Here is a 25,573-nt window from a genome sequence, read left to right as displayed (position 1 = left end):
TACCCCCCATACTTTTGTCTCTTGAACCAGATCCTGACAGTCTTTTCTATTTCTTGAGATAAACAGATGCCCACTGTTCCTTCGATTTGGGGGAAAGGGTGGAAGGAAAATGGTACTAAATCTACTCTGATATGAATACCATATCCAGAGTATGTCCACTATCCTGTATCGGGCTCTGGATGACCTACGGATAGGCCCACGGCTGTCATGAAGACCATGAACTCCCAAGCCATCTCAGACTCCATTCCTAGGAAAGGCAGATTAAAGTTTTCCCCAAAACTGTAAATCTGAAGAACTCTCATCACCAACCCAGAAATGGACTCAAGGAACAGCAGGTAAGAAAATGCTATACAGAAGAGAGGCTAGTACAACAGCAACAATCTCGTCTGATCACTAGAACCCAATTTAATGAACAGGGATTCAAATCTGAAAATCTATAGCATAGCACCTATGAAGACCATAAGGGACTCCCAGATGACAATCACCTCACTTTTCTAGGGGGTCAACAGAATCATCACCATAAACAATGTATGTTTAGTCAATTTAAGTGGAAGGACTCTCAAAATTCAGCTGTGTCAGAAATTCAACTGTGATTGTTGTTTAAAACAGACTGATATAGAAAATATCTTTTTAAAAAATCTACTAAGATTTTTTTTTTACATACAGAGAAAACTTATGGATCTATATTGATAAGGGAACTCTCAGAAACAATTAGGAAAGAGTAAATCATTAAAGTTGGGATGAAATAGTGGGTAGTGTTAAGAAATAGAACTTTATTGAATTTGGAAAGTCATGATCTGAGATTTGGGTGACATGATATGGTATGATAAAACCGAATGTAGACTTAAATCATCATTATGTTGGGCAAGCTGTTCTTAGAATATAGAATAAATATAAACTCAAGGCTTTGTCCCAAAACACCTTTATAATTTTCACCTCAAGAAACATTCTAAAATCAAGAAATGAGACCCTACCTAGAATTTTCTCAAGGGGATTTTAAAATGAAATCAAGAGAAGATTTGATAATAGAAAGATATTCTTGTCAATAGTTTTTTTATGTACAATTAACAGAAAGATTTAAAGTGGATAAAAGATTTTATAATTATGTACTAATGATGAACACATTATTGTTAAAATATATAAGTATTTGCTGAAATATGAGACAGAAGAAAAACAAGTGAAAGAATGTATAATAACACGGATAAACGGGAAAATATGTGATTGAAAAGAGTGAAATCCACATTATGTTCTAGTTTTAAAAATAATTTTTGTAAAATTATATATCATTGATATTTATCATCCAAAAATTGTTTAGAATGCATAATGGTACAAATCTTTGCTGGAAATCTAAACAACATGAAAGGACCTTTTATCATGTTTGATGGACATGTAAAAAAGCTAAAACATTTTGGAGGAAAATACATACACTAATTCAGAAGATTTTAAAGTAACACTGAAACCAGATAATTTTCTTCTGGGACTAGCAGAGATGCAATCAGAAGAAAGTCATGAAATTTTGTTTTTATATATGACAAAATTTATCATTACATATATGGAAGTTTGAATAAACTTTTATGGCTTAATTGATGCAAACAGCATGAGAGATTGAGATAAGGTTATCTTTATCCACATTTCCTCTAATATTTTAATTTATTATAACTATCTGGTCAAAGCTCATTCACTGTACTTTTTCTTCTTAGGAGATCTGCTACAATTGACTAATATATTTGATTGACTTTTTTTGTGCATTCATCTAATCCCTAAAAAAAAAAATTGCTCAGATATAATGTTATGGATGTAGCACAAGAGCAACAATGCCAAAAAAACAAAAATATCCATAGGAAAATTGCTATGGTTTTTTTTTTTGGTGGTGGTGGTAGGGGGAGGCAGAATGTAGAAATCTACAGCTTTATCCTCATATATAAGAATAGTTCTAACTATTAGACCAAATCTGCTTACTCCATTTTGGGATTAAGAGATTTAAGAGATATCTGAGTTTTGCATAGGATCCATCATACAGTCACCTAGTTTCTCAACCTGAAAAAATTGTGCAATGAAATTTTGCAAACTGCATGTGGTGGAAGGCAGTCTGGATTCCCAGGAGAGTCTGAGTGCATTCCAAAGGAACAAAAGACTGAAGTTTTAGTGGGACAAAAAGAGTCAGAACAGCTCCTTCCTAAGAGTTCTCAAGCACACCTTTAATGATGCAAGTAATTTGCATTAGTTTTTAGTTCAGTTTTGCAATATTTCTAACTATAGGTATAGAACAGTAAAGGAAACTCCTTAGAAGAACCTCAGCATATCTTTCTTGGTTTTTGGAGCCTGATACTGTGTTAGTTAGCTGACTAAATCTAAAACTGAATGAATTTATGAAAAACATAGTAAGTTAACTACTCCTAACTTCTGTCGCAACCTTATCAATTCAATCATATGTAGGAAAATCATTTATTTATTTTTGTTTGTTTGTTTGTTTTCAGTTGTTCAGGGCTAAACTAGCTGTTTACATACATTTTTTTCTTCCAAGCAAATATTTTTGGTTCACACAAAAAAATAACAATAACAATCTTCTATAAAACACTTTAACTATTTTAAAAGTTTTGATTTTTATTATTTGAATTAAAAAAAGCAGCAGCAAGGTCAGATCTCAAAAAAAAAAAAAAAAAAAAAACCCACAAACCAGACAATAAGAGGCTTGTCTCCCCCACTACAATGTGAGAAAAGACTTCAACAGAATACAACTGATAAAACTGAGCTTTCTAAATTCACTGTCATCCATATATCCCCAGTGATGCCACATAATATGCTACCTATCAATAAAAGTTTTTAAAGGACTTCTTATGGGTTAGATGCTTGAGGACTTCTTATGGGTTAGATGTGCACAAACATGTTGATTATACCTTTATTCTTACACTGCCTACAGGTGCAATACATGAAATATGTGTAGTTTTCAAGTTATGACTGTAATGGAGCTTGCCCATTATGGTTGTAACTCGTTACAGTCTTAAAACGGGTTGCCAATGTGCCCGAGCCAATTTTACAATTTTATTTTTGTTGCAGACATTAAGTAAATGCCATTGTCATTAAGTGAAGCAACGGTTTTGCTATGGGTTCAGTTTTGCTGAAAACCAGAAGTATCTGCTGGTGTTTGGCAAAACCATTATAAAATGTCACTGTGGTTAATGTCACTGCAGGACGTTGCAAGCGGCTGTAAATGATTTTATGTTTTTACAGAGTAGGTCTCGACCTGGGCTATCATTTTACTGTATGTTTTATGTTGCATGTTCATCTCATATGATGTAACACCTAGCATACTATATCAGTCTTTATGAGATCCACTTTCCAATCTCAAGCTAGTTATTTGCATTATTCTGAATTTCTTTTTGATTTAATGATTGGTCTAGTTGTCACAAAGAATAGATCCTTTCCGGCTTCCAACTTTTTCTTAGTGATTATAAAGCAAAAGCAGAGTAATTGCTAGCTATAAGTGTACTAACTAAAACATAACACTGACATCTACTGGTTTCCACCTATTACAGCATCCTTTGTTAGAGTTTGGCAATTAGAATGTGGCAATTTTAATAGTATAGTAAAAAAATGAATGTGCTAATAGCTATGGAAAAGTAGGTGATAAATGAGAATTCCCTTTAACAGAGATGGTGAAACAAGAGACAGACACTATAAATCAAATTTGGCTGCTTATGCAAAGCTGTTTGATATAAACACTTTGTTGTCTTGCATCTGGAACTTTTTGTTAAAAATTACTTATGTTTTTACTGTAGCAGCATTGAAAAATTGCCTAATTACATTAATAATATGGCAGTACCCTCCTGTGGCCTAACACAGCATTACTATTCATAACAGGAAAATAACAGAAAAACAACAAAGTCTAGATGAATTGTTGAATGGAAGAAAAGTTAGGAAACGTTTACGAGTATTCTATGCCAGATTAAAGCAGTTCTGAATCTCTGGGTTCCTAATATCAGCAGAACCGAAAAGCTAAGATGGTTTATTTGAAAATAGGGCAGAAGACATATTGAAAATTAATCAAAAATGCTTCTGACCTCAAATGAGCACAGCATCTTTCAGATTTTATTAAAGCAGTTGTGTCCTTTTTCTTTCTTTTGCAGATTTCCATTTGAATATCATTAAAACAGCTGTACATCTCTTTTCAGGTCATGTGTTAATTAAGTGGTCCCAGGCTACTGAATACTTTCTCCCTTTTCTCCTCTCTCTTTTGAAATTGAAGGTTTTTTATCGCGTCTGAACCTGAACTAGCTTGGGCCAGGGAGATTATTTCCATTATTCTTGATATTTCAAGCTAACAAAAGACAACTACTATTCAAAGAACTTCTGAAGTTTTCAAGAATGAAAACAATGGCAGTGTGAAAGTTCCCTCAGTTAAAGTATTAGAGGACAGATTAAAGAGATCTAAACATTATAGAAGAGATAGAACTGTGTATATCACAGGTAACTCATCTTCAAGTGAAATGAGAAACTTAGTCATCATTCTATATTTATCTTGCTTATTATTATATGAGTTTTTCACTTCTTTTTTTGTTTGCTTTTATGTTATATGCTACCTAGAGTCAGATGTCTGAGTTGGGTGGCCTTATAAATCTTAGAATAATTAAATTTACTCTGACTTCTGTGAGTGAAGAGACATCTCTCACATATTCCTAAGATTTTTAACTTCAAATGCTGCATTTCTTGCATCGATATACTCGAGAACTATATTATTATTTGCTTGCCAACCTAATCTATTTTAAAATATGGGAAAATATGGCAATTATTTTCAAAAACAGGTCAAGACAAATAACATCAATTTTACAAATAAAACCTGACTTTATTTTTTTTCTAAAAAGCTATTCAGAATTTCTACAAGGTTGGATATTTTAAATCTTGACAAGCAATCCAAATACTTGCCTAGGTGATTTTTTTTAAAAAAAGAGAAGCAATTGTTTATTCTAAAAATAAAGAACAAAACAAATTGCCTAAACCACTTGAAGAATATTTCTAGTCACACGGTACTGAAAACTGCTTGGTGACTAATAACTCTATTAGGCACCTTCTTGAATGTGACATACTAACCTACTTTAAAGATATTTATGTTGTTCCCATTTCTGCCTCTTTGCAATTCTAACCCAGTAGAACTGCAGTATCTAATTATGGTAAGATTTAGTTATCAAGAATTGAATTGATAGTTGAAATTAATTCTATCGTTAAGTAGAATAAAATGATACAATTTTGCACAAGCGTACATTGCTTTCCTACTCCAGGCCAATAATGTGCATTTGTATTACTAAGACCTGTCTATTTGTAGTTTGCAAAAACACTCCATTCTATGACTTGTACCAAAAGATACATCACTGAGAATGTCAAGGAAATTCTTTGTTGCAAATGTATTTGCAGTAGGAAGTAGAGTTTCTCCCAATCTCAAAATTCAAGAGTAAGTTCCTGGGACAATGTATTTCTCTTTTTTTAAAAAAAGTGTTAGAAGAATAAAATGAGGCTATTCTGTAAGAAATCCTAGGACACTGCGGAATGTCCTAGAAATCTGTAACTAATAAACCCTCATTTTATGCTCAGCATGTATATCTGTATAAATAAATATTGTTTTTCATGACCTGCTTCCAAGGAAAGCCAAGTACTGGCAACACTGAAGCTCCTCACAGTTCAGAGATGAGTGTATAAATTTAGCTATTCTGACTGGAGCAACACAGAAACCTATATAAATATTCACCTACCTTTTAAATGTGTCAGAAGAAATGTCCATCTGGGTTCAGTTCCAAGTGGGGAGAAAGGCACTGGAAACATTGAGACTGCTTGAAAAGGTTTAACGGTGGATAGGACCAATGGTTTTGAGGTCCTGGGCAAAAATGCACATGGGTGAGAGAGACACATTTATACCCTCTGTGGGACTTTGAATTTGAGCTTGTATTCTGATTGGTTGTCAGACTCCCATGGACCCATGCAGGGGAAATTTTGCAGGTTGTCTTTTGAGTCCCAGGCCTGGTTGAATCTTGCTGGGTGATGATGTAATGAAAAGGGTTTTAGGCAATTCCTATTATGGCTGAGGGCTAATCCTACCTTTGTTGGATCTTGGGTGGCATTTGCTTATGAATTGATCTAGCTATCTCTTTATCTCTTAAGTGCTGACATCTGCTATGGACTATTGAAAGTGAGTCTGCTTCCTGCCTAAAAAACATGTTTCTCCATTTCTCAACCAGGGAGGTATAATATTCTGCCTTTTTAATATTTCCTAGAATATTTCATTTTTCTAGGAGAGGGGTGAGTGCTAACTTCTTACAAATGTGTAATAATTACAAAGTAACCCCACCCTACCTCCAAAATGGAGAGAAATTCATACAACAAAGTAAAACAAAAGTGATTCTGCTCGAGACTGGAGGTACTTTGATTACAAAAACATCCTTGAGAATCCCATCTTCCATAAACCTAAGGAGTGTAAACAATGCAACAGCCAATCATTCAAACTTTCCAGAATTATGATTTTTCATCTGCAGAATTCCAATTCCCTATTACAGAGGTCAAATAGAGGAAATTTCTTATCTGTCTCTGGAAGAACGCTTGTTTTAACATATTTCTGTAGCTATTTGTATATTATCCTTAGTTTTGCTGATAAAATGTGGGCCACATTCACCATTGCTAGAAACATTAAATGATACCCATAATTTTTTTTTTTTTTTTTGCTATACTAAATATACTAAGTGGCCTCAACTTAAAAGTCATAAATTTAGAAATAGTTTAGAACCAATGAGTATTTCTGAAATAACTACCCCATAAACCTGTGGCAGAAATAGCAGAAGTATATAAAAAAAGATTTGGTATCTATTAGATCCGCAAGAAAGATTTAAAAGATTTCACCTTGACACAGATGAAGATGAAAATACTCCCATCTGCAAAAAGATGTACGTTTGTACCTAATAAATCAGTTGCAAGGTTTTCAAGATTTGAATGAAACCAATGTCTAATGCATGCCAATCCTGTTTGCAACTCACACTTCAGCAATGAAGACTCCACGTTAGAATATGAAATATCTTCAATATTTTTGTGCAGTAGAAAGGTCTAGTTTATGCAATATATATTTTTTCACATATAGAATAGAATAGAATTTTTTATTGTCCAAGTGTGATTGGACACAAAAAGGAATTTGTCTTGGTGTACATAAAATAAAGATACGTTCATCAAGAATCATAAGGTTAATGATAGTCACAACACTTAATGATAGTCATAGGTTACAAATAAGCAACCAGGAAACAAGATCAATATAAATCGTAAGGATACAAGCAACATGGTTACAGTCATACAGTTATAAGTGGGAGGAGATTTGTGATGGGAACGATGAGATGAGAAGATGAATAGTAGTGCAGACTTAGTAAATAGTTTGACAGTGTTGAGGGAATTATTTGTTTAGCAGAGTGATGGCGTTCGGGAAAAAACTGTCCTTGTGTCTAGTTGTTCTGGTGTGCAGTGCTCTATAGTGCCATTTTGAAGGTAGGAGTTGAAAGAGTTTATGTCCAGGATGTGAGGGGTCTGTAAATATTTTTACAGCCCTCTTTTTGATTCATACAGTATAGAGGTCCTCAATGGAAGGCAGGTTGGTAGCATTTTTTTTTCTGCAGTTCTAATTATCCTCTGAAGTCTGTGTCTGTCTTGTTGGGTTGCAGAACCAAACCAGAGTTATAGAGGTGCAGATGTTTTATAGAAGTGTTTTATGTAAATATATTTTTTATATATAGAGGCAAACTTATGTTATTTTGATTAGTGAATACCTCAATTTTAAATGTCCTTCATACAAGTTTAATTATAGGTGGATCTCATTTCCTCCTAGGGCAAACATCCACAGCAAGTCTTCAAATTTGGCAGCTTTAAGACTTGTGGACTTCAACTCCCAGAATTCTCCAGCCAACTATGCTGGCTGGACAATTCTGGGAGTTGAAGTCCACAAGTCTTGAAATTGCCAAGTTTGAAAACCTCTGGTCTACAGCCTCAATTTTTTTTGAAGGTTGCCTATAAATCAGGCTCGGCTCTTGGCAAATGACTGGACTAGTCCCTGCGGTTTTCTTGGCAACGTTTTCGGAAGCAGCTTGCCATTGCCTGCTACTTTAGGGCTGAGAGAGAGGGACTGGCTCAAGACCACATTAACCGCCTCCTCCTTTCAAGTCTGACACCTTAACCACGACGCCAAACTGGTTCTCTTAAAACCTCAATGACCAGCGATAATTTTACAACTGAATAGCGCAACGGCTTGCAGCTAATTCATGAGCAAGCAAGCCCCGGAACTCAACGGCATTTTAATTCTTAATTTTTTAAAAAAAATTCTGCAATTTAGTAGTTTTTATTATTATTTTTTAATTTTTAAAAATAAACCCGCCTTTCAAACTTGAGAGTCGTCTTGACGTTTTGATTCCCTTTACTATCACGTTTCGCATTAACTAATAAATTAACGGTGCACCAGCGTGCCTACCGTCCCTGTCCTAATGTTTTTCTTTTATTCGTATCCTTTTCACGTATTTATAATTATGTTTACACTTGTATCTGTCGTAAAATACATGCTTGGCGAAATAAATAAAAATAAATAAAATTAACCCCTCACCATATTTCCCTTTCTTCGCATCTTTGCTTACAGACTCTAAACCCCCGCCCACGTAAAAAAAAAAAAAAAAAAAAGAAGGCAAGGCGACCCGCTAAGGTTCCCGACGTGACAAAACTGCACTTTCTACCATCTTAAAACGCCCACAAAACCCGCTTCGAGCCCAAAATGGTAGCAACGATCACGTGACGACCTTCCCTTTTTTCCCTACGTCCCCGCGCCCTGCGCATGCGTTATTGTCTTTCCCTCCTTTCATAAGGAGTGAAACCTGGATGGGAGGGGGGGGAGAGAAGGTAGTTACCTTCGACGTCCGCAAGGGAGCGGAAGCGAGCGACAAGAATCTGGGTCAACCAGGTGCGTATCAGGCAAGCGCCTGCGCAGAAAGAACACGTAGGTGGGCGGGGGGAAACTTCTGTCAAGCGGCAACGCCCACTCCAGTCGGTAGTCGCGGAAGTGGGTCTCGGTGGCGTCGCGTGCGTCTCCCCCCCCCCTCTTCTCAGCCGCTGCGCTGCCTGCATCCCGGCGGACGAGGAGCGGCAATCGACGTAAGTTGGCGGGGGGGGGGCGCAGCTATCATTTTAGGCGAGAAGATCTGGCTCCTGCGCCAGAAGCCTGGGCCTGTCTCTGAGTCCGCGGAGGCCGGTGAGGTCAGCAGAGATTGGAAAGGTAGAGAAGGAGCCCCGGGACTCCTTTGGGCAGCGTCAGTTGGCTAGGGAGGTCCGGGATAGCGGCGGGGATTTAGCTCGGGATGGGAAGCCTCCTTCTGGTGGTTGATCAGCTTTCCTTGCCAGGCTTCCCGGCCCAAGTAGTTACTTTGCACTCTGGCTTGGCGGCTGTCGGTGGATGGCCAGGCAGGTAAGCTATCCTAAGAATAGCTTCAGAGGCGGGGGCGGGGGGGGCGGCAAATTAATTTCAAAGTCGTGTTTTGCAAGCGAAGGCTGGGACGGTTGTGTGGCTCATCTGACGCCTGTCTTCTTTGCCATGATTTCTCCCCCGCAGGAGAGAAGACTTAATGCAGGTAAAACGGTAAACCCAAAAAAGGGAGGGATGAAATGGGGATCTCTCGCCTAGAAGCTCTTGCTGGACACCTGTTGTTTTTATTTAATCGCTGTTAGGTTACTAAACAAAAAAAAAAAAAAGCAAACAAACGAATAAGGCCAAAACCTTGTGAGTTTTGAGCGCTGTGGTGACATATGCACACAATAAAGCGATTTATATTGTCAGTAGCCTAATAAGTGTCCAAGAAGTGACAGGGAGGCCTCCCTGAGGCTCATGGAGAAAAAAAAAAAGAAAAAGAAAAGTCAAGCAGCAGCCTAAATAAGCCATTGACAGCAATTCACCCATAGTCTGTGATTCATTACGAACTGAAAATCTGCTTGATGTAAAATTCCATGTGTGTGGGTATGCTTCACGCAGCTGTTTGTAAACACTTGTACAGCTGCTAGACATAACTGCATTTTCCCACACACACATTCTGGTCAGTGCATCTTGAAGATGAGTAAAGACGATACTTGGGTGCTTTCATTTTCTATGTCTTTTATTGCTAGCATGTTACAAAGGTTAATGGTGCTATCTTTTTAACAGTGCCATTGTACGGTATTATGTTGACATATACATATGTATATGCAAAGACATAGACATATACATTTTCATCATGAAAGAATACATCTAATAGGGTGACTACTGTTTGTCCTGGCAGGTTTTGAAAAGATGCAAATGAAGGAATAATCCATTGCAAATTGGAGTATGCAAACAGACTTTGAGAGAAAATTGTGCTTAGTTTATCAGACAGTGTCAATTGGATGTAATTTGTTTTAAAATGCATTTTCTAATTTTTTAAAACTGAAATTGCCTTTTTAACACAAATTATAGTTATTGAAGATAAACAATTACTACAGTAATCCATTTAGTTCTCCCCAGGAAGGGTGCAGAAAGAGATGACCCCAAATGCCAGAACAGCGTGAGGCCAGTAACATGAGATAACTATGGGGGCAGCACAGTTTATATCAGTCTGCTTGCCTCCTGTCTCAGATATAACAGGATAGCATATTAACCTGGCTATAAGGAAAAAATTATAGAATTTATTTTTCCAAGATGAAAAAAATGAATTCTCTATGTAAATGAGACTAGAGTCAGTTGTAATGATGATTACATTCTTGCTTTTTCTGAAAAGTTGAGAAGGCTGTTCTGAAGTACTGTTTTGGGAGATTATAATAGAATTTCTTTACTGTTTTATATAGCATAGAAGTGCAAGCAGGCAGATGCAGGTGATTGCCTCATGGCCACAATTAACCATTGGGATGAACATCATTCATCCAGCATTGTGTAACGTGGACCAGCATTTTAGGTAAGGAAATACTCCTACAGAAAGATGTTTCAAAGCCTCACTTGGATTTAATTTTATCATTCTAATTAACATCAAAATATTATTCACAAAAGTTTGCTTATATGTTTTTTTTCCAGAAATATGTATGCTGTACCTAACAATCATCTTGATTCTGTTTTATTGCTATGTAAACCAAAAAGGTATCTTCTGTAAGACTATCATATATCTTAGAAAATATTGGAATGGGAGAGTCCTATAATTCCTATAATGAGATTATATTAATTTAACTTTCTGTGACTATTTCTGGTTAATTTAGCATTTAATATACTAATAAATATTACATGCAAAATGTCATGACTGTCCTATAGCCAATTTCTACACTTAGGTATATATTTACTCAAAACGTATCTGACTTTTGGTCAAACATTGATATTTGGTTTTTTTTCTAGTTATTGAAATAAATAACTGATCTGCAGAGACATTTACTAAATAACATATTTTTAATTAGTGTGTATCTTTTTCAACCTTGTGCTCTAGTATGAATAGTTTCTCTTTTTGTCAAACCCATTGGTAATTCTTGGTTAATTTCATATTCAGAATTAGGTTCTCAACATTGATTTCCACTGGCAGGGAAAAATCTCATGTCTTATAACCTAACTGTATTTGATTGTTAACTAGATTTATTTTTTGATTTTTTTTATTCAGAAGATAAACGCAAAGTATTATAAGTCTGCCTCCTCATTTTTTTCCCCATAACAACCTACGGAGATAGATTAGACAGAGAGAAAAAGAGAGTAATTGGTCCAAAGTCACCCAGTGAGTTTCTGTGGCAACTCTAGTATCCCCAGTGCAAGTCTAACACCTTAGCAACTTCACAGCACTAGTTGTCATCATTTTAAGAATACTTATATGGAATAAATCTACATTTAATTCACTGCAGCTTAATCTTTGATTAGCCATCAAAACTATTCTTACATTATTAACAAACTTCAACATGTTGAATCCTAGAATGCTCGAGCAAGCCCACATGGATGGCATAAATATAATGTTCATTGGGCATAGATGTTAATATCGCCATAATGATTACTAGCTATTGACACTTAATTTACTTAAATCTCTTTAAAAGTTATTTAAATAATGGCTATAGCTAAATTTTATACCAACAAAATATGCTGCATGTATTTCTTTTTTGCCTCTTCTGAATTTCCTGCCAGTTGGCTAAAATTAATTGCAAGTTCTAATGTTCAATGGAGAGATAATTTTCTCATCTTTTTTTCTCAGTGCCTAATTTTATAAATTTAACATTAGGCTAAATATATATTTTTTGCAATGCCCAGGTAAAGTAAAAAAAGACACATATTTGAGGAATCCCATTTTTCATGTTGCTCAAATTTTGAAATGCTTGTAAGGTTGTAGTTTTAGTTTCCTTATTCTTATTTGTGCTATAGCAGTCTGCATAGGAAACATGATCATTGAGCTTCATTCATGCTTTCAAAATGTGATCAGATGAAGATAGTTGGTGAAAATCAGTCTTATAGGATCTGGACCGGAGTTGGCAACCTTAAACACTCAAAGAGCCACAAAGGTCCTAACTGGAAGCCCCCGTTCAATTCTGGAGCCAACTGGAAGTCCGGTTCCCCCATCATAGTCTTCTAGCGTGGTGTCCTTTTTCCTCTGCTGACCAGAAGTCCGGTTCCCCCACCATAGAGTCTCCTCCTAGCATGGCGTCCTTTTTGCTCTTCCTGTCTTAACCGAAAGCCCTATCAATTGTGGAGCCGACCAGCAACAGGGAGCCGTAGCAGAGAGATGAAAGAGCCACATGCGACTCTAGAGCTGCGGGTTGCTGACCCCTGATCTGGACTATAAACATCCATATGACAGTTAGATAACAGCAGTGAAATTTGGATACTCAGTTTGTTGTCGTGTACAGTTGGTCCTCAATGTATGACTGGTTGAAGGTACAACCAACTTATTATTACTCATGAAAGCTTAGCTTTGTTCAGTTGTCATTATTGGTTTTCAGTTTAAGATTTCAAGTTGGCTTCCTTTCAATAATTGTAGTTAAAATTAACAATTTTCTGAATTTGGACGCAATACTAAATTGCATTTAGCAAAAAAGTGAAAGCAGAATCTTCCAAAGTGGATTACGCTGAAACAGGTTTGCCTAGTTGGTTCTTATAATGCTAAATGAGTTTCTTATGCACAAATGAAATTGCTCTCTCTCTTGCTTCAGGGGACAAAAAGATGCACCCAGTATAACTGTAGCATTACACTGTATTCCCACAGTTTGAGAAACACAGTTCCAAGTGCTGAAGGGAGGGTGTTAGGCCATTTGCCATTCAGCACTCACACAGCCGAGAAAAGGGGAGTAACAAATTGCTTGGGTGTATTAAGTTATTTACAAACTATCCTAAACAAACACATGTATCTGTGACACTCTTCTCTATTGGAAAATGAATTCTGAAAGTCACAAGAACGTATTTTTTATTCCTGTCTTTACCCATTTCTTAAGTTTGCACAAAATAGTAGCTGTGCTGCTTTTATTTTTTAGCTTCCTTTCATAGAATTTCCAGATAATACCATAAAATTATTACACTGATAGCTTTCATATTCTTCAATATTAATCAAAGTGCATTTCCTTGAAGAACTACATTGGATTATTGCAGATGAATTCAGTATGTAATATAATTTGTAATATACTTGTACTGTAATATCATCAGTGCAATCAGAACAAATAATGATTTGCAGATAAAATATGCAGTTCAATTCACTATACTATATATAAAAGAAATTAGAATGAATTTTCTTCTCCAAGTGATGTCATCTTTAAAGAGCTTAACGAAAAAATATCAGAACCTTTTCTGTCAGCAAATATTATATACATAATATAGATTTTGTAATTTTTCAAACATGCACTTGAAGAGTATCATCCGTAACATTTTTATGAATACAGGCAATCTGCTAAACCATTGTTAAATAATTCAAAGTACAGACTTTGTGGTACTTTGATAGCACAAGATATCCAACTGAAAGATATTCATGATATCTTTCAGTTTCTTCTTTAATTAGCTATATGGTGATGTTTAATATGGTTTACCAGTTTTGGATATTTTTGTATTCAAAACATGAAATAATCTGCTTAAACAAGCATTAGTTCCAAACTCTAACTTCCATGGGTTTCCTAAACTGGGCAGGTCAGTTTTCTTTGGTGGATGATTTCACATGTCAATCAATCTCCTGGGATTTCACCCTGCTCTCCAGTTAAATGCTTTCAGCCAGTTAGAAAAACTCAGCAATGGGATGATGTTCAGACATCAGAAAGATGTTTGTGCTAGGCAGGAATTTCCACATTTTCTGAAATATATATGTGCACGTGCACCTCTAATTCAAGGCCAGCTGATTTGTGAAATTAGTCATCAGGCTGGAGTTAATTTAACATACTTGAATCTATTTGGGTATATATTGTTATATATGAAATATTTGTGTTTTATTTATTCTGAATAAGATACCAGATAAAGTTTTATGATGTACAGGTCAATAATCTCTACAATATTCTGCTCTGTGCTTAAATTGGCTGAAAGGAAATATAACTGTTTTCTATATTGCAGGACCTAGCCAATATTTTATGTCCAATTATAATACATATTATCTCTAAAATACAAGTACAATGTGTATAATAAAGCATTCCTGTAATGTTAAGAGTGGCATAAGCATTACCATGCATTAACAGAAGTCATAGTGGACTTATTAATGTCTTCAGTGCTAGAGTGGCCCATGTGATGTCATTTTCTGGAGGGTTTTATGATGGAATCATACTGTGTTTTCCTGAAAATAAGACTGGATCTTATAATAATTTTTGCTCCAAAAGACATGCTAGGGCTTATTTTCCAGTTAGGTCTTATTTTGGGGTAAACATGGTAACAGATCTAACAGATTAACAGAGTTGGAAGGGACCTTAGTTGAGGCTTTGAGGCCAAATATTACAATTGGGAATGCAGTGCTGTGCAACCAATCTGTTGGTAAAAATGGCAACCATGATTAAAAGCTTTCCGTCAAGGGAAGTGAGAATGCTATTTTGAAGATGTTACTTGCCAGCTGCAATTTAACATGCAATTAATTAAGACAATTTTAGTTAGACATTCTTTCTTAGTCAATTTAAGAAGTTAATAATCGCTGGAGCCTAAAGAAATATAATTAACATAAATACTATAAAAAACAAATGTCTCTATTACTAGCAGCTTTGTACATTTTAATTATGAAGGGGGAAAGAGGATACAAACACTTGAATAAAGAAATTTACATAGTAGCCTTTTCAACCAATCCAATGTTGCCCTTTTTAATTGACATTTAGTTTTTGTATAGAGATTCATAGGTCTCTAGTAGAGTCTTTCTATTAAATGTTCTTTGGAATTTAAATCTAGGAACTTGTATATACAAGGCATGTGTCATATATTTCATCATTGTATAAAAATTAAGCGTACTTTGAATATATTTACTTGATTAACATTATTTATCCATTCAATATCAGTAACCTCACCTTCATGGTCAAAATTTCAAAATGTTGCCAATTAGAGAAAAAGTGTAAAAAGAAATAATCCTCTATTTTTTTAAATGGGTGTTTTTATGGTATGTCTTGTAAAGTTATTTTCTGCTATTAAGCAGTTTCTTCAAGTTTCAGTATGCATGTATGTATTTATTTATTAGGTTTATAGGCTGCTCCAGTCTGCTGATTCTGGGTTGTATGGGACAATATGATTCAGGATTCATGACTAAAAATGTAAACAGTTGAAAAGTCTCCCAAACAAGAGGCCAACGAAACAATCCACCCTCCTTGACTTTATTAATTATTTCAATTTATATGGTTGCCTAGCTCAAATTCATGACTAACAGTCTTAAAAGAAAAAAAAGGCATTTTTTAAAAACCCAGGAAAACAAAAATACTGCACATAGAGTAGCTACCTGGCTAAAAACAAACTCACCACACACAAGTTGACATAACTAATGAATGTGCTCAGCCCTACCTCCTAGCCCCCAGACTTGATGGAACAACCCATTTCTTAAAAGAGAAAGGGCCAATCACATAATGTACAGAATACTATTTTAGAGAAGGGGAACAGTGACTGAAAGTCCATATTTTCATGGCCCTAAAACATGAGACCCTCTAACTATGGTGAACATGTGAGGAGCTCACAGATCCTTCATGCAAGTAGATATTGCAGGGAGAACGTGATCCTGTAGATATCCAGGCCCTGAACCATGAATGGCTTTCAAAGTGATAAGTAGCACCTTAAATTGTATTTGGAAGCCAACTGGCACTAGGAACATCCATCACTACCCAAGCCACTGCATTCTAAACTGATTGCAGCTTCCAAATGTTCTTCAATGGTAGCTCCAGGTACAGTGCACTACAGTAGTCCAATTAAGAAGTGGATAAGGCATGAGTGACAGTGAATATTGATTGCCATTCCAGAAAAGAGCTGTCTAGATGGTACTGAGCAAAGGCCTCTCAGCCATAGCTGTCATCTGCTCCTAAAGCAGAAGCTATGAGTCTAGAGGACTCCCAAGCCGTGAACTAAATCTGATCAGGGAAGTGCAAACTAATAATGGAATCTCCCAGTAAACGGCTGACTTTCAAACCCACAGTGACTCCCATCTTGCTGGATTTGCATCTTACTCTAATCCTCCCCATCTAGACAGACAGCTTCTAGGCACCTGAAAGTATTCAATAGTGAACGATCTTACCATGTGGTTTCATTTATCTAAATAGGAATGGGGGAAAGTGTAGGATTCAGGGCAACCTTCAAGAGGTTTAAGGTTTGATTTCTCCCTCAGTCCCTCCACAATCCTTTTGGGAAAGATAGATAATTACATATATCTATCTACCCTGTTTCCCCTAAAATAAAACCCAACCGGAAAATAAATCCTAGCATGATTTTTCAGGATGCCCGTAATATAAGCCCTACCCCCCAAATAAGCCCCAGTTAAGACTGTCAGCCAGATGGCTGCATTTAGTACCGTTTTTTCCCCAAAATAAGACCTAACCAGAAAATAAGCCCAAATGCGTCTTTTGGAGCAAAAATTAATATAAGACCCGGTCTTATTTTCGGTGAAACATTCTATCTATCTATCTATCTATCTATCTATCTATCTATCTATCTATCTATCTATCTATCTATCTGAGAGAGACAGGGGGGGGAGAGGGAGAGGGAGAGGTTTTCCCCCCTTTTGGGAAAAACATATTTGTACAGTTTATCGACAATAGCCAATGGTAAATTAATTTTCTATGAAGGAGCCCGAAGTGGAAAATAAGAATCTGTTATGCCAGGGATCCCCAACCTGTTGGCTGCCGGGTCACGTGAGTGGCTGGCCAGTGCGTGCGCATGTGTGCATGTGCTTCCCCTCACTTGCGCTAGTATCACGAGCAACGTGCAGGTGCTAGCGTCACCATGGGCAGTAATGTCTATGCGAGCGTCATGCGCATGCTTATGGCCCCATTTGCGCACACACATCCCCCCACTCCGGGCCACCAACCCAGAAAGGGTTGGTGTTGTGCTATGGGTGCAACAGTTTAACATGCAGTGACCTTTTTGGCTCCCTGGACCTCTGAGATCTCTGAGATTGCACTGCCAAAATCCAATGACAAAATAGTTGAATTTGATTGGCAACTTCCTAAAAAGGAATGAGGGCAGGAACCTTCTGAGAGGTAAACCATCTATATTCTCATCCTCACTACCATTTTTAGCACAATGTTAAGCCTTTGTAAAGAAAATAATAATAAGAGAAATTTAAGAAGATGAATAAATCAAGTGTGATGGAATGTAGTCTAGATTCCCTGGAAAGAGGGGATGGAAGGTGGAGGAATAAGAGGCAGCTCAGTCCAAATATTTTGTGTGAGAGAAAGAGGGTGAAGACAGCCACTCCCTGATAGTTCTCAGAGAATATGCTTGATATTGAAAGAGTGTTTGGTTTGGCAAGATTGATGTCAAAAGTAAGAAAGACACATGATTCTTCCAAGCACATTTCTTTATTCTTCCACACCTAGAAGACAGAATCTTTCCAAACTGATTCCTCTGAAATGCACCCCTTTCCTCCTGGGAATTCAGACTGCTACATTCCATCACCTAGGAAATCACTGCTAGACAAACTGTTTTCATCTTCAAAGCCCTGAAAAAAATCCTGAAATTGGCATTTTCAAGACTTGCTTTGAATGTAACAGTGAGATTTGGAACAAATATAGAGATGGGCAGTTATATGAAATAAATTGCTTTCTATAGATACCACTTTAGTAAACCCAGAGAGGAGGAAGTGATCTTAAAATCAGCCACAACTTTTCGTGGATGTCAGTAGAAGATATCCAACTGACCAGTGTAAAATTGGGAATTCGAATGGCATTCATTCACCCCTCAGATAGTGCCTAATCTTTCTAAAAATAGGGATTTTATAGATATTGATTAATATTGTCAGATTTTGCATTCTGAAAGTCCTTTAATTCTGTCCTTATTTTCCTAGAGATCGACTGTATTTGAAAACTTACAGAAAGCTTTGTCCATTCTACACAATTCAACAGTATTTGACGTGATTTTTTTTTGTCATCGGTATGAAGAGGATCAAGGAGACAGTTAAATATGAAAATCTTCAAACGCTAGAAAGAAAGAAAAAGCAAAAAACTGGTTTTTATAGTTCAATGTTTGCTGCATCTCATGCTTTCAACTTGATTGACTGGGGAAACCTGCCAATCCATATAGTATTGCAAATCTTTCAGTATCTGCCTCTTGTTGATCGTGCTCGGGCATCTTCAGTCTGCCGGAGATGGAATGAAGTATTTCATATTCCTGATCTTTGGAGAAAGTTTGAATTTGAACTTAATCAGCCTGCTACATCTTACTTGAAGTCTACTCATCCCGATCTTATTCAGCAGATTATCAAGAGACATGCTAATCATTTGCAGTATGTAAGCTTCAAGGTAAAGTATGTTTTAATAACTCTGAATTTTGTTGTATTTTTTTGCACCTTGGATTTGCATTTTCTTTGGCGGTTTTTGTGGGAAAGCTTATTTTATATACTTCCTACTTGAAGTATTGAAAAAATGCTCAGTGTTAAAGTAGATTTGGGATTCCAGCTCAATCATTCCCTTACACCCTTTCCCCTTCAGCCCTGATGTGACTCACGATATGCCCCAGTTAATTGATTAATACAATATATGTCAATATATATTGCTAGTATGATATACCATACGCTAAATAAATGAATAAATCCCCCCCGTCCTTTCAGATTAGAGGGTGTGGGAGGAATTGCTGGCAGCAAACAATATACATTCAGCACAAGTGAATAGACATATTTATATACAGACCAAACAGAAGCAGAATGAAATACGGATCACTCACTATTTCTCATTATATCTAATTTTAGAAATATGTGGGAATAAACATGTAAGGGACTGTTTTTGACTATCTCTTGACTGAAGTCTTAGTGTACTTTCTTTAAAAATGAATTAATCTTGATCACCTGAATAGTGTGTCAGGTATATCTCAGTAAGTGCACAGTGACTCCTTGTATTTCTTATATTTTTAAATGTACAGGTAGAACTTGCTTAACAACTGCCTGTTTAGCAACCTGTTTAGCAAAGATTGAAGTTACCATGGCACTGTAAAAGTAAATTTACAATCAGTTCTTGCACTTGCAATCGTAGCAGTAGCCCTGTGGTCACATGATCAAGATTTAAAAGTTTCCTAAGCAGTAGGCTTTTACAATTGTTGCAGATCATTATTTGTGTGCTTCAATGCTGGCTTCTGACTAGCAGAATCAATGGAAAAACCAGCCTTAAAATTGCAGGTTGTGGTCACACAATGTTTTCCTTAATGACCATATTACTTAGTTGCCAGGCCCAGTTGTTGCAAAGCAAGGACCATCTGTATTCAATTTATGTGTGCTTGTTTGAAGTCCTGTATCAGCTTCTATATATATTTGTGCACCTTTCTGTTCAAGAATTGTAGATGATGAGTGGTTAACCTTAATTAACTGATGAAAAGCAGTACTTGGTAGTGCTCAGAATCAAAGGGTTCCCATATGCTTTAAAGCTAGCAAAGAAGCATAAAAGGAATAGCAGCATGAGATAATCTTTATCTTGATGAAAAACTTTTTTTTTTCCAGGTTGACAGTAGTACCGAGTCTGCAGAAGCAGCGTGTGATATTCTTTCTCAGCTGGTGAATTGTTCTATCAAGACACTTGGCTTAATTTCAACAGCAAAGCCAAGTTTCATGGACGTTTCTAAGGTATTGCTTGCAAAGATATGAACTTGGAAAACTGATAAATACAACTTTTATATTCAGTAGTTGCATATATATTTGGGAACACAATCTATAGAATTTTTCCTCAATGTGTCACCTTTGGAAATAATTCATTGATTAGTTTTGCTTTAAGAACAAAGTTTGGTATAATAGGAACCTTTACAAATTGACTTTTTCTAGTCCTCTCTTTCTGCTACAGTTCCTTGTCATTTCTAGAAGATCTGTTAATCCTCTGGAACAAAATGAAGTAGCTGCAGTATAAAGAAGCAATTAATGAATTTGTTTCCCATCCTTTTCCATTCATTGAATCAAATATTGCTGTAACAAGTAAAGCAGCGCAGTTGGATACCACCCTATAATTTAAATAAGCAGGTCCTGCTGTGAAAACCTTAGATCCTGACAAATGCTAACATGGGAAAACAACCCTTGTGACCAAAAGAATTCTAGTTGGTTTTTTTTAAAAATATATACATATGTTTAGTTGAAAACAGTACATTAGTAGTATGTTGATCACTTGATGATCGGTACATAGGCAAAAAAAGAAAATATACCAAGTTTGAAAAAATATTATGGATGGAATGAGGTTGCTGGAATAGAATCCTCCAAACCCATGTTCTTTAAAACATATGTTGTATATCTCCTGTATCATAAAATAGTTTTGTAAGAGCTGGAATATTCAGGTGATATATTACCATTTCAGTTGCTTCTGAAAATCTTGGAAATTTGCCGATTCATTATCTACAAATGTTTACAATTGTACCTCATATTTCTGCTAAATTAGATAAATCAGCATTCAAGGTGGTATACGATAATTCACATCACTAGCCACCATGATCATGCTGACTAGAATTGGGGAAGTTATACAGTAGAACAACATTCCTGATAATAAAATCTATAAAGAAGAGTGTTTTTTAAAAAAACATCCTCCTGTCATTGGACTCCTTTCAATATAATTCCAGTGAACTCCACTCAAACAGTACTTCTTCACAATTATTTCAAATCAGTTATTTCATAAATTGATGTAATTATAATTACTTCACAGTAATTCTCTTCCCACAATTCATTTTCTGTGTGCCTCAAATTTATTGCAGTCAATATTCAACTCACCAGCGGGGTGAGGGGAAGTAATCTATTGCTCAACACTTTTCTATCATCTAAATGACATAATTGGTTATAATCTTTTGGTAAAATTATGCTATTACCACAGTATTTGAATTTGATCTGCTGAGTAGTTCGTTATTGCATTCAGGCCTGGTGTACTCATAAATAAAGAAGGTTCATTGATTGTTAAGGGTATACTCTTCAATATTAATAGCTCTAAACCATCTACGTTATGCGTATTTTATGGTAATGACTCATTAAATACTTCTAGATAAACATTCCTTCTGAAAAAGTTCTTCTTAAACAGCTTTTTAGAAATATGAACCAACAGTATTACCCCTTTTAAGAAAAAATGCTGTGAATTTATAACTCTATAGGAGATGTATGTGAAATGTTTCCTTTCTAATTTGTTTGAATAGGCTCATTTTGTATCAGCACTGACAGTAGTGTTCATCAATTCCAAGTCATTATCTTCCATTAAGATTGAAGATACACCAGTAGATGATCCATCCTTGAAGGTTCTTGTTGCTAACAATAGTGATACTTTAAAATTGCTTAAAATGAGCAGCTGCCCTCATGTGTCACCTGCTGGTAAGTAATAAACCCAAGTAAACAAAATACAACACTGTGGCAAGAGTGATGAACTGTTCTTATTGTATTACCTTTACCTTTATCAAAATTATCTTCCTATATAGAATTTTTTTTCCATGCCATTTTTTATTCTTGTCATTGCAACTCCTGGGTTCATTCTTAAGTAGAAATTTTGAATAGCTTTTTGGATGTAGCAACAGAGGCTACATCTTTTAAACGAAGAAGCAGGTTTATTATTTTACAGTTTGATAATGTTAATGTGCTGTGCAGTGCTCTGAATTTAATAGAATCATAAAACATAAGATCTGAAGGACTTTAAAAATCATCTGGTCCAAACCCCTGTACCATAATGGCTTCTTAAATTCTCCCATCTTTCTTCTCATTGGAGTGGTGTGTAGTTGATCTTATTCTGGGAACATTACTGACTCTCCTATAGTCTTTAATCTTAGAATGTCTCAGTAGAAAAGCATAATCAGAAACTTTTCAATCATGTTCTCAATGTGAGGCCCAGGAAAGAAGTTCATTTCTTTTCATACATTGGCAGTTGCTACTTCAGTATGTTTTAATAGGAGCCGTGGTGGTGCAGTGGTTAGAATGCAGTATTGCAGGCTAATTCTGCCAACTGCCAGCAGTTTGATCCTCCCTGGCTCAAGGTTGATTCAGCTTTCCATCATTCCGAGGTCGGTAAAACGAGGACCCAGTTTAATGGGGGTAATATGCTGACTCTGTAAACCGGTTAAAGAGGGCTGTAAAGCACTATGAAGCGGTATATAAGTCTAAGTGCTATTGCTAATAGGGTGTCTCCAATCTTAATGACTTCCTCCTCTTTGGGGCAAAGAGAGAAATCTTTTCCTTTCCAGAGCCTATATAGTCCTCTTCCCCAGCTCTGCATCCAGTTATTCTTTGCTGAGGGATCCAGAAGCACCATAAATGGAGAAGCTCTCATTCAAGTAGTCACCATCTTGCTTGCAACTTGCAACAGATGTTCTTTTTAAAAAAAAGATGACAACAAACATGGTTGTCCTGTGAGAGTCATGAGAGTTACTATTTTGATTTGCATGTTTTTTCAGATGAGAAGATGGTTGAGGGAGAGTTTTGCTCACTAGATGAGCTGATTTTTTTTTCATAAATTAAGTCAGGTTCCTAGTTAAGCAGGGATTTAGTTCATTTTCAGATCAAATTAGGCAAAATTACAAATAAATGATTGTCGAAAGATTTCACAAAAATATCTCAGTGTATTACAAAATAAAATTTCTCAGTGGATTTAATTATGCAGAATTAAAACTGTACAAGCAATGGAACCAAAAACCATCCTTGCATCACATTTTTTTCTTCCTGGTAGACATATTTTTCGGTGATGAATTAAATCTTTGCAGATTATATCTATCATGTATGGTTTTGGACTGAAGCTGCATTGAAAGAAATTTTATTGATTTTAAAGATATTTTTTCTAAATGATTAACACTGTATATCAATGTTTTTGTTTAGAACTTGTCACTGCGGAGAACCAAAATGTTAAATGATAAACCCATTGAGATATTGACAGTGTTTCTTTACTGAATTTGCAGATGTGTTTTCTGAACAAACAGGAAACAATGTAGAACTTCTCCCCATCACTTTCATGATTTTTCCCATTCAGAATACATGAAAATATTTGCAACTTTGCTGGTGCATATAAACACTATAGCATAAAAAAATAAATTGAAGTATATTTTATACACTTACGTTGAATTTTCTGTCTCTCTTAGGAATTCTTTGTGTTGCTGACCAGTGTCACGGCCTTAGGGAGTTGGCTCTTAACTACCATCTACTAAGTGATGAACTGTTGCTGGCTCTTTCAAGTGAGAAGCACGTTAACCTGGAACATCTCCGTATAGATGTTGTAAGTGAGAATCCTGGACAGACTGAATTTCACACCATCAAAAAGCAAAGCTGGGATGCGCTGATTAAGCACTCCCCTAAAGTCAACATTGTGATGTACTTCTTCCTATATGAGGAAGAGTTTGATGTATTCTTCAGAGAGGAAACTCCTGTAACTCATCTTTACTTTGGCCGTGCAGTAAGTAAATCAATGCTTGGCCGCATTGGATTGAACTGCCCAAGGCTTATTGAATTGGTTGTCTGTGCTAATGGTCTTCAGCCTTTGGATGATGAACTCATTCGCATTGCTGAACGCTGTAAGAATTTAACTGCCATGGGACTTGGTGAATGTGAAGTTACCTGTCGAGGCTTTATTGAGTTTGTAAAGATGTGTGGAGGCAGACTCACAGAACTGTCCATTATGGAAGAAGTGCTCATTCCAGATAGTGACTACAATCTGGATCAAATTCATTCTGAAGTTTCCAAACATCTTGGAAGAATGTGGTTCCCTGATATGATGCCTACGTGGTAAACTAATCAAGCCATAAGACTCTACTGGTCAGACCTGGCTGTACAGGATGTTGATTTCTATGCAAATAAGGAATTCTGAACCTGAGATGTAATAGTGAATTATTGTTTTCAGTACTTAATTATGTAGTGGCAATACTTGAGAAATGGAATATGGACTGTACTGAAGTATATAGATTGGAAGTACATCTCTTAAATATTAAGTGCTTAGAGTATTCTCCAATTCATTAGAATAATTTAAAATTATGTCTTCAATTGTCATGGACATCATCTAGTGCAAAGTACTACAGTGCTAGTATTGTATCTGATACAATTGGCTTTCTTTGGTGTCCCAAATTTTAAACTAAAGCTTGTTTTTCCTTTTCCTCTAATGAAAACTGATGGCAATGTACAAACTTGTAAAAAGCAGCAGTAACACTATTAGAACTGTGGCAAATGTATGACTGTGCTACAAAAGCTAGTGTTATAAAAAAAATCTGCCTAAACATTCTGTATAACAATAACAATCTGCTTCTTGGCTGCAAATTGCAGGAATGTAAAACTCCAGATATTGGGGTTCTGTTACTGACATGTTAGTGGAAGAGAAGTATAGATCTGAGAATTAAGAGTTCAGAAGAAAGGGGAAGAGTCTGTATCCACTGATGAACCTGTTAAATTTCAATCTTGTAATTTGCCTTACTGAATTACTGAAAGTAACAATTGTTGTTAAATGAGAAGAACATACTTGAACAATTCTCTAAAGTTCAGATAAAGCTATCAGTATGTAACATTCTGCATTATGGAAAGATCTAGCAATTTAATTGTTAGTATTTAAAACAAACCCAAGTAAAGTCATCTCACCATTTTTTTTTCAGTGAACAGTTTTGTAATAACCAGATCATAATGCTGTGTATAAAATAATGTCAGAATGTTGATGTACATGTACAAAAATAAAGAAGTCTATGACATTAATGTATTTTTATTACTATCACATATATTAACAGATATTTATCCAGGTGATAAATCTAAAACATTAATAGGTATAAAATAAAAGTAAAAACTATATATCGCCTACAGTTAATCAAAATACATACCTTTACATTTGAAATAGTTGATACAGAAATAAAATTAAATTATGCTCCTTATTTATTTATTTATTTATTTATTTATTTATTTATAATGTAACTGCAATCTGTCAAATAAACAATGTCACCTTGTGGGACTCGGGAAATATGTCTACTCTGTTGCCATTTGGAATGTTCTTCCTGCAGACATTTCTGTGGCTCCTA

The 25,573-nt window shown here is 35.8% G+C and overlaps 1 protein-coding gene across 4 annotated transcripts; it reads left to right on the top strand.

Annotated features, from left to right (window-relative positions):
- The first annotated feature begins 9,021 nt into the window (after window positions 1-9,021).
- On the top strand, window positions 9,022-25,256 carry LOC139312467 (F-box/LRR-repeat protein 21-like). 4 transcript variants are annotated; one of them, XM_070937284.1, is made up of 7 exons: window positions 9,022-9,156; window positions 9,611-9,629; window positions 10,852-10,958; window positions 18,447-18,900; window positions 20,088-20,210; window positions 21,746-21,917; window positions 23,666-25,256. In XM_070937284.1, the coding sequence occupies exons 4-7, from the start codon at window positions 18,535-18,537 to the stop codon at window positions 24,307-24,309; spliced, it is 1,305 nt and encodes a 434-aa protein (XP_070793385.1). In that variant the 5' UTR covers window positions 9,022-9,156; window positions 9,611-9,629; window positions 10,852-10,958; window positions 18,447-18,534; the 3' UTR covers window positions 24,310-25,256. The 4 variants fall into 4 exon arrangements, with proteins under 4 accessions (XP_070793385.1, XP_070793386.1, XP_070793384.1 ...); XM_070937283.1 differs by lacking the exon at window positions 9,022-9,156 and adding an exon at window positions 9,171-9,466; XM_070937285.1 differs by lacking the exon at window positions 9,611-9,629.
- Window positions 25,257-25,573: the final 317 nt, after the last annotated feature.

The sequence above is a fragment of the Pituophis catenifer genome, unplaced genomic scaffold (assembly GCF_029215685.1).
Source record: "Pituophis catenifer annectens isolate HBS135680 unplaced genomic scaffold, rPitCat1.0.hap2 SCAF_2, whole genome shotgun sequence".
NCBI lineage: Eukaryota > Metazoa > Chordata > Lepidosauria > Squamata > Colubridae > Pituophis > Pituophis catenifer.
Note: the sequence above shows the minus strand (reverse complement) of the source record. Positions and strands in the feature narration are given on the sequence as shown.